This window comes from Hippocampus bargibanti, linkage group LG13 (assembly GCF_051943395.1).
Source record: "Hippocampus bargibanti isolate YZ-2025 linkage group LG13, ASM5194339v1, whole genome shotgun sequence".
Taxonomy (NCBI): Eukaryota; Metazoa; Chordata; class Actinopteri; order Syngnathiformes; family Syngnathidae; genus Hippocampus; species Hippocampus bargibanti.
Window position 1 is genome coordinate 12,430,025 of NC_142746.1, and position 9,939 is coordinate 12,439,963.

The 9,939-nt window shown below is 40.6% G+C and overlaps 2 protein-coding genes across 3 annotated transcripts; one reads left to right on the forward strand and one right to left on the reverse strand.

Annotated features, from left to right (window-relative positions):
• Nucleotides 1-51: 51 nt before the first annotated feature.
• On the reverse strand, nucleotides 52-2,388 carry mettl18 (methyltransferase 18, RPL3 N3-histidine). The gene is made up of 2 exons (XM_089011816.1): nucleotides 2,160-2,388; nucleotides 52-1,018 (listed from the first exon to the last, which is right to left on the reverse strand). The coding sequence occupies exons 1-2, from the start codon at nucleotides 2,259-2,261 to the stop codon at nucleotides 53-55; spliced, it is 1,068 nt and encodes a 355-aa protein (XP_088867942.1). The 5' UTR covers nucleotides 2,262-2,388; the 3' UTR covers nucleotide 52.
• Nucleotides 2,389-2,576: 188 nt separating this feature from the next.
• On the forward strand, nucleotides 2,577-9,688 carry zdhhc16a (zDHHC palmitoyltransferase 16a). 2 transcript variants are annotated; one of them, XM_089011814.1, is made up of 11 exons: nucleotides 2,577-2,757; nucleotides 4,763-5,032; nucleotides 5,302-5,496; nucleotides 5,914-6,002; nucleotides 6,671-6,699; nucleotides 6,778-6,911; nucleotides 7,052-7,135; nucleotides 7,202-7,287; nucleotides 8,571-8,694; nucleotides 8,799-8,869; nucleotides 8,958-9,688. In XM_089011814.1, the coding sequence occupies exons 1-11, from the start codon at nucleotides 2,725-2,727 to the stop codon at nucleotides 9,058-9,060; spliced, it is 1,218 nt and encodes a 405-aa protein (XP_088867940.1). In that variant the 5' UTR covers nucleotides 2,577-2,724; the 3' UTR covers nucleotides 9,061-9,688. The 2 variants fall into 2 exon arrangements, with proteins under 2 accessions (XP_088867940.1, XP_088867941.1); XM_089011815.1 differs by lacking the exon at nucleotides 7,052-7,135.
• Nucleotides 9,689-9,939: the final 251 nt, after the last annotated feature.

Sequence of the window (9,939 nt, forward strand, 5' to 3'; positions counted from 1 at the left end):
CACGAGGCAGGGGACACCCTGAATTGGTTGCAGGCCACATTTCTTGTGAGTATCAATGTACGGGTTGGCCTGTTTTCCCTTGGCTCGCCATGAGCTCGTGTGGTTCATTTTTAAAACGCAAGACTACGACATGTCTCTGAAGGCCATCTTCACTAGCCCACAAGTGATTCACAGCAAAAATCCCCCTTTCCTCCACAAAAGTCTCAAAGAGATGTACACCACCACCCACGCCAAAGTAGTGGGACTTGGTGGCCAAATAGACGTGCCCGTGCGGTGCCAAAAGCTTCTGAAAGATGTTGTGTAGCGCAGGATAGTAAGCGGTGTTGTAGATGGTCTCTGAAGTCATGATAATATCATATTTCAACAGTGGGTCCTGACTCGAGGCCAGAATAAGAAAGGTGCGCCAGTCACCAGAGAAGAACCGACACCTTGGCAGGAATAGATCTCTTCCGTCACGTTTTAGTTTTATCTTCCATTCTTCTTCCTTGTACATTCTTCCCTTACTCTTTTCTTGACCGTCATCATCATCATTATTATTATTATTACTGTCATCATCTTGGCAATTGAGAATGACATTGGACAAAGTGAGCTGCTCAAGGACTGTACTGTTATAGTCCTGGAAGTGGACTTCCCTGGCTTTTCTCTTCAAAGACAAAATTCCCAAGAGCCCGGCGCCACAGCCGAGATCCAAGACTGCCTTGCCGCCAAACGTTTCACCTTCCCTCTCGATTACCTCCAGGAGGTCGTATGTGCACTCCCACACCTTCAATCCACCCTCATACACTCCCGAGATGAGGTCAGACCTCTGCTCGGCCGTGCGGCACAGAATGTTCTCCGCATCCTCCCTCTCGTAGACGGTCTTCTCAAAAACTGTCTCGTTGAGAAAATGCAAAGGAGGAAGAGTGCCAATGGTGAGGGTTTCATAAATGGCGTCATCAAGTAAGTGGAGAGGATCAGAGGGTGGAAAGTGCTCTTTGGCCTCCTTCACTGCTTCTGCTGGGCAATCACTTACATTTCCCTGAAAAAATACAAACCAATAAGGCGGGAATGTTGAACATGCATTGATTCAGTTTTGATGCACAAAAGCTTTGAGACACAGCAATTTTGAAACAAAAAGGTCTCTTCATTATTACTTCGTTATCTCATATCTTCCCCCAACACAAAAAAATGACATGTGTTCTTATCATGGTTTAAATAACTGATATTTTTAGACAATAATTTCTACATTGACAGCTTTTCATGAAACACTTACTCAAATCATGAGTAAGCGCTATTGTCATGTCGGAGGAACGAGAAGAGACGACTTGTCTGTGCAAGGTACAGTAAAGTCTCGTTATATCGATATTCAATGGAGTCCGAAAAAATATCGATATAACCGGGACTATCGATATATCCAACCCTGTTTGCATGTAATTTTCTCCGTGCGTGCATAGAAATAGTATCGATATAACCGGGACTATCGATATATCCGATATCGATATAACGAGACTTTACTGTATTTATTTCAACTAACATCACCTTAACTTGTTGCCGTCAACCACCCTGTTTTACGACACTGCCGCGACGTCATGTGGCAGTGTGGCATATACTACAGCTATGATTTTATCACTCGTGATTGAATGATGTCAGGAAGTGCGTCATGTCCAGTGTTGATGATTTGTCAACCAGTCAGAATAAATTGGGATCTTTTTTCCAACACATCGTGATCTTGACTCCTTCCAAGGAGTGCTTGTCAGCCGCATCAGTAAAAAAATTCCGCGTCCTCAAATATTTACGTATTTGTTAATTATCGCAAGCCATTGGTTAAAGTCATCTTATCGGTGGAGAGTATTTTTCAGGTTGCCAGTCTTTAGGTGGACGCTCTCTAGTGGCTGAAAGTTCAATTCATTGATCTAAATACGCTCGCCTGGAAATATGATATATAATAGTGTTCGAAATTGTCACCAAGTAGTATTTTCGTTTGGATGCAGTTAACATGTCCAAACACCATATTTACTATCGGTCTTCCACCACAACCACTTTGGAATTAAAGGTAGACATGATCAGATATTTCATTGTTGTTATAATACAATCTATTTACCCGTATTATACTGTAATACATCGCCATGTCAGTCAATCATAACAACAACTTTAGAAAATATCATTTGTCTTGTACTTACAGGTTTCGAAACAATGTCAATTTTGTCAGTTAACGATGTATTTCCCTTCACGTCGTCCGTGTTTATCGTTGCACTTACGTCAAAATTAAAACAAAACGACATATTGACTGGAAAAAGATTTGGTTCAGATAGCTGGCTGGTTGGTAACCAGTGTACTAACCACTAGCCAGTAGCACGTAAGGAACTCCCTACACATGCCTGGCTGTGCTTATGCCAGCAGCGGTACTTCAATTCCCAGAATTCTCTGAGATAAAAAGGTACTAATCTCGACTCCCCAAGTGTGAAATTATACAACAATCCGTTTGATATTATGTATAATACCGTGGTTGCATTTTGTTAACTTTAAGGCATGTAGTGGTTCTGAACGCGGAGTAGTAATGTCATCAAGGCATCACATTCGGACTCTACTGACCATGATGCTCTTCGCCAGACTCCCGCGCATGCGCACCAACTCAGCAGCTCCAGCTTCAGCTCAACTGTCACCCGAGCTCTTATCCGGTACCGAATTGGGTTTTTATGTAAATAATCCTGTTTTGGTTACCCTTTTGAAAATGTCGATTGGAGGATGTATTTTACCAGGTTTTTCATTCATAAAAAAGTGAGTACCCCTCCACAAAAATATGTCGCTCGCGAGACTTACGATGTGCACCTATTTAATTGTCAGCACAAGAATGACATCGATGAGAGGCCGGATCGAGGGGGGTTTATTTTTGTCAGTTTGGTGTAAAATCCCTATACTAATGACTTTAAAATGCATTGTCTATATGGAGCACGAGCAAACCTAACTGCCCCCAGTTGTTGATGTGGAACTGTCCAACTGTACTACTACCTGTGTATTTATTGTGATGTAAATCAATTGCAGACAATTTGGCACGGAAAACCACAATGCCTCCGACTCCACCCTCTCTGGAATGCAGTTAAACATGATTAGGTGTTTGTCAGACTTGTTTATGTCATTAATGACCTTGCGCCACAACAGCCACGCTTCATTTAGTCATCCATCCGAAAAAAATGGAAAACAAATATTGTAAATATTGCATGTTGAAGTGTATACGTAAAGTGTATGTGTAAAATACAATCAAAGTGCACTGAACAAGTGGTCTGTTTTGATTTATGCACAGTTTGAAAATTAAATTCAGGGATCCTTTCACATAACACTAGAGGGAGACCATGCCCAAAACGAATACAGCCGCCCATTCAACATCCGAGCGGCTAATCCTCACGAGGACGTCACATAAAGACGAAAGAGCGTTAAACCAAAATAGGTGTGTTGTGTGGATTCAACATTCACATAAATATTATCCGATACTAGAAAAAAACTCAATCAGATTATATTGGTCTACATTCAAATTCGGTCCAGTTCTTCTATGCAGCAACACATTTTAATTTATTTTGTATTTATTTTCTTCAAGTGCAGTACATGCTCATGCTTGAAATTGAAATTATGTAAAACAAATGTTTGGAGTAAATTTATATTTTATTCTTATATCGACTGTTATGACTATTTTTTGATGTGAAGTCTGTATCTAATCAAGATCGAAGTCAGACAGTACTTTCGATTGAAATAATGGCGTCATCTCTAAAGTGAAAAAAAAAACACACCTAAGTTGGAATTTGGAGTCAAAACATATCAGGCGAGCACTCACTAACTGTGGGTACCCTCAGTGATCATTCAACAAATGTCAGAAAGAAAGAATAGGGAATGAAACCAATAATTCTCAAGATACAAAAAGGAGAGGAGTAGCAGTACCTTACATTGCAGGAGTTTCTGAAAAATTACAGAGTCCTTTGGCAACACGAAATTCCTACTTATTCCAAACCGATAAACACGTTAAGGCAAAAATTAGTGCATCCAAAAGATACCAAAATGAAAAACAAAGTAATGTAGTTTATTCCATACATTGTAAGAATGAAAATTGTAAAGAGCAGTACATTGGGGAGACTCAACAAATTCTCAAAAAAAGACTTTATCAACATCGCAGGGATAATACAAGTGGGCCTCAATCAGAATCAGAATCATCTTTATTGCCAAGTATGTAGAACACACAAGGAATTTGTTTCCGGTAGAACATTAAAATCTTAGCGAAAGAACATAGATGGTTTGAAAGGGAGGTAAAAAGGGATTCTTATAAAACAGCAAAATCCTTCATTAAACCGATCTGGTGGGGTGAGGGTCAATTTGGATCGTTCATACAATAGCCTGCTTAGGCAAAACAGGTTAGGCAACATTCCTAATGCTGATGAGGTGATACCGGTGGGAGTGGGGGAAATGGGCCAGTCGTTAGTCAGGAATGTAGGAACAATCAGTGGGGCCACAGGGAGTGGTCCTCTGCTCCCCCCAACCTGAGAGTAGGGACCTATCATAGCTGTGTCCGGCGCCGCCATGGCTGGACATTAGGGATATATAAATAGGGCCGAAATGACCAGTCAGATTTTAGTTCGCTGACGAAGCCTCTTGGATAGGAGGCGAAACGTCCGAAACCTTCAAATTTGTACAGATGACGACTGAAGAAACCTTCTCATCGATGGACCTGTACGACTGAGAGCTTACACAGACCTAAGTTGGAATTGACGATCAATCACATTGCGGCTCTTCCATGCAGGTGATTGGCCCTTCCAAGTGCAGGATGCGGCGGCGATGGTGGTGGTGTCCGGGCTCTCTTGTGCACCTGTTGCGCTGGACGCTGTTGCGGTTGTGTCCCATGAGACGAGGATGCCAGATGCCTGTGTGGATGTTGAAAATACAAGCCTACTTGAAACTACTCCTGCACTCACTTTATTATAACTCACTCACAGATTCAAATGTGGTTTTTGACTCTTTGTTTGAGCCTTTGTTATGGACTGTGGATTATCTCACACGCTCATTTGGCTTGGTAAGTAAATGCATACGCATTTAATCATACCTTGCAAATAGACCAAAAAAAATGTAATGTAAGTTTTATTTGGAGGACATTTTTATTGAATCTTTATTTAACTGCCATTGGCATTGGCTTTCAAGAGTAAATATGCTTTTTACTTTGTAGAAATTCAACTGCTGCCTCATTTTTGATGAACACTACATTTGTACTAGAAAACTCATAATTTTCTCGTACAATACTAAAAGTTTCTTGTCCTAAATGTTGCTTTTGTTTTTGTTCACAAGGTGTTTGTGTGGATGGTGGTTGTACTGACCAGCTCCATTTTGCTGGTCACCTACATCGTCCTTTTGCCGAATGCACTCAGGACATATCCTACCGCATGGCTAGTCTGGCACCTTTGTTATGGACATTGGAACCTAGTCATGATCGTCTTTCATTACTACAAAGCCGTCAAGACCGCCCCAGGGAACCCGCCTACTGTAAGACTGACACACAAATTATTCTTCATGATGGATTATCTAAAGCAAAGGTGTCAAAGTCAAGGCCTGGGGGCCAAATCCGGCTCGCCACCTCATTTTTTTCGGCCCGCGAAAGCAAGTCAAACTTGTGAAATTCCATTATGCTTGCTAAAATCTTAAACCAAAATTTCATATTTTTGGATGTAAACCACAATAAAAGTCATTATTCTTGACTTCAGATTTGAAAATTAGTTATTCATTAATTTGTTGTGCACTCTATATGTAATATGTGGAGGGGATTGAACATTCTAATGGCTTGCCCAAATTCATAACGGCTCTCGAGAGGAAACCATAACTACAATGTGGCCCACGGCAAAAAATGACTTTGACACCCCTGATCTAAAGCAATGTTTTCTGAATAGCGTGGATTTTTTTCAGGAAAAAAATGACATTCCCTTTGTATCTGTCTGCAAAAAATGTGTCATTCCCAAACCAGCGAGAGCGCATCACTGCGGTATCTGCAACAGGTGAGTCCAAGAAAGTCCCCAAATCAAATAATTATTATTTGAGATTAACTCATTCACTTCCATTCCCAAATTTATTAGTGAATTGAAAATATGACGTGGAGTGCCATTCCCAAATTTTTCGGGTTTTGGTTTTTCTTGTCAGACTTCTGGCAATGAGGGGGCAGCATTTGCCTTTTGTACAGACAACCCCACTTATACCTTAATATTACTCCAGACTCATACAATTTAGGAAGTAACTCTTTTTTCTGATGAAAGAAGAGAGTCTAAGGTTTCTTACGATGCATTGAATGTTTATGTAGTTCTAAAACTCAATACTGTATTCTGTGGGTCTTGGAATTTGAGTGAAGATGACAAAAGCCTTGGCACTGGAGTGGTCACAGTTTTGCACATGCCTGGCAGTGAATGAGTTTAAAAATGCAGTCATTGTGACCTAAAATATGAGTCATGTATAATCCCTGAAATTCCTGTTTTTATCAACAAGAAATATGTCTTGTAAAATTGATGCACTTCTAAGAAAGGCCACCATGCCAAATCTGAATGCCAACCACAGCCAACAACGAGGCACTCTCAAGTAGCATCTTCAATGCGTTATACATGGCTATTTACTTGCGAGTTGCATTTGATCAAGAGAGGAAATAACTGAACGTGACATTCCTTTCTTTGTGCAGGTGTATTCTCAAAATGGACCATCATTGTCGTATCCTTCTCACGTCCAGTGTGTAAACTCCCAAAAGTGGCACAAGAATTGTTTTCATACTTAATGTCTTCCACTCAGCCTGGTTGAATAATTGTGTCGGTCATTTGAATCATCGATATTTCTTCTCCTTCTGCGTCTCTATGACGTTGGGCTGTATCTACTGCAGCTTGAGCGGCAGAATCCGTTTCCTGGCAGCGTACAATGCCCTTGAGGTAAACGAATGCACAGTTGCACCTTGTTCAACTGCTTGATGCTCCTGATTTTGTCCCCCTCATGCTTTTCTACTGTGACTGCCTTTCTCCTTGGGATGTCTTTAAATGCTGGGCTTGGTAACGGTGGGCTGCTGCTTTAGCGTTTTAAGCATTTGGAAATGGAAAAGGCAGGGGTTCCCGTAACAGGGATGGGACCTTTAATAGGGCTGCTTCCCACTGGCCAGGTACTAACTCATCATACCCAGTCATAACTGTTTCTCTTTGTGTTCATTTACCAATTTTTTTTTCAGACCGACTATGCCACATCTGCGCCTCCATACTCTTTCAAGGAAAAGATTATGGACAAGGGCATCATCTACATGTGGGTGCTCACCAGGTAAAATCGTTTTCATGATTAACTCATTCACTGCCTGTGCTTCCATTCGAAACATGCGAGGACTTCGGTTCTTTATACTGATGGTTAATTATTTAATGTGATTTCATTTGCATCATGAATCACCAACGACACCACCGTAGAACTACAAACAAGTATAAAAATATAGCTGTTATTTACACATCAACATTTGGACTTTACATCAATGAAATAAAACGTATGCAATAAAATCGTATAAACCACTTTGCTCGCTTGCCGCTCTGAAATGGAAGGTTTGATCTTTGTCTTTTTTTATCTTTTCCTTGCTAAAGAGTGCAGCGATAAAGCATATCCATTCTCACCGTCTTCTCAGTAAAATGAAACCAAAGTAAAGAAGCGCGGAAAGTAAAACCTGTACAGGAAGTGACAACAAACCAACGTAATGATGTCAAGAAAATAAAGCACAGCCATCTGCTGGTCAACTATGGGATAGCAGTTATAGACAAATGTATAAACAGCATTTACACTGCCATTCACAAATTTATTCAGGAATTGAAAATATGATGTAGAGCGCCATTCCCGAATTTGTCCAGGTTTTGTTTTTTCATGCTTGGTTGCCGATAAAGCGCTGGCCATGGCCTCTAGCAATGTTTTTGTTTTCCACAAGGGGGCAGCATTTCCCTATTTTTCCATGTTAGCGCTTTGTTCCAGGTTCAGCTGTTGTTAAAGCACTATATAAACCAATGTGTATGTGTTGCATTGTATTTTGGACAGCCACCCTCATTTCAAGCTCAAATAACTCCAGACCCGTATTATTTAGAAATTAACTTTTTTTTTATGACAGAAGACGGTTTAAGGTTTCTAACACTGCACTGAATGTTTATGTTGTCCTAAAACTCAATATTCTGTGGGTACTGGAATTTGAGTGGCAATGACAAAAAAACCCTGGCACTGGAGTGGACACATTTTTGCATATCTGGCAGTGAATGAGTTAAGTGTTAAAGTGGCATGTCAGATGTTGTTGTGGTACAATCTCGGCCCGCGGGTAGCATGCAGCCCAAGAGAAATTTTTGCTCAAGCTTGTCATGCAGTTGTAAAATTGAATACTACAATTTTTCATCCATATACTGTGTAACCCCTCACCATAGCACTGTTCTAGCATGATGCAATCCACGACACACTAGCCTGCAGAGCAAGCGGTGACAACTTTGCGGCAACCTTCGAATAGGGAACATTTATTAAGTTGACTTCATGTGATGCCGCACACAGAAAAAATACATTTGATATCATGTGTTATATAATTTCAGCACAGTAGCAGTGGTTTTGGGCATACTGACCACATGGCATGCACTTCTCATATCACGTGGTGAAACTAGCATAGAGCGGCATACCAACTCAAAAGAAAAGAGTCGAATGCAAAGAATGGGACAGGTGAGTGTTTTGAATAATTTGTTTTGTGATGAATCCTAGCTGGGATTAGAGGCTGTTTTTCTTTTCTTTAGTTTTGTCAACTATTTCTTCACACTGTGTGTCAGGTTTACAAAAACCCATTCAACTACGGCAAGTTGCATAACTGGAAGGTCTTCCTCGGTGTGGAGAAGAGAAGGTGTGTTTTTTTTCCTGATGTTTTTGTCTGTTGTTTTAATTTGTCTGTGACCGCCTGAGCTAACCTCTATTTGCATGTGAACTTGCAGTCACTGGGTCACACGTGTCCTGCTGCCTTCAGCTCACCTGCCATTTGGCGATGGCCTGACGTGGGACAGCTTCCCTATAAAAAAAGAAACAATACTTGTTTAAGCTGTCATTCTGATAAATTCGATTAAATGGGGTACACACACAAAATATCCTCTCCCAAGTCAGGTTTCTGCGTAGTACCAAGACTGATCTGTCAGAGGCCCATGGGCATCCGGTTTTCAAAAAAATGCAACAATGCAAACTACAGGTTGCTTACTAATTCGTGTCACAATCACAGTCAGTGGCTTGACGGACTTCCTTATTGACCACACAAGTAAGAGTCTGTGTTCTACCAAAAATTTAATCCGCTTAAAATTTACAACCCTGAACGTTTTCTGACCAGGCCAGGGAGGAAAAATCACTCCAAACAGAAACGGTTCAGATTCAGCGAGCTGATCAGTATTTGTATACTCCATTTTAAGGGTTGCTTCAAGATGGATCCTGATGGAAGAAAATTGGGTGATAACAACCTTGGATACCTCAAAAACACTGTGGGATGTCACTGAGTATGATATTATATCACTTACATTTATTGAATTGAAGCCAGTAATTTCATGATTTTTAATTGCTCATATCCTTCCTGAGCTAATACAGTACTTGATGTGCCAGATAAAGACCACAGGAAGCTGCTTTTATTTATCTGTACGTTTTTTATTTGTTTAAATTAATAAACCTTGTCTAAATAACTCCACACATGGTCCCTTTTATCCAGTTTATCTTGTAATGCATAACATTTGAACCTCACTAATCGAGAACAAGATATTTGTCGATAATTTTATTCAATTTTGGGGTCTCACCTCATCTGTTACATCACCACATTGTTGGGGCAGACAGAACACACACGTGCACGTAGACACAATGCGATGTCAGCCATGTGGGATTAAATCAGATGAATGCTAGGTTTGAGCATGTGGCATTAGACATAAATCATGGTGGTGATTA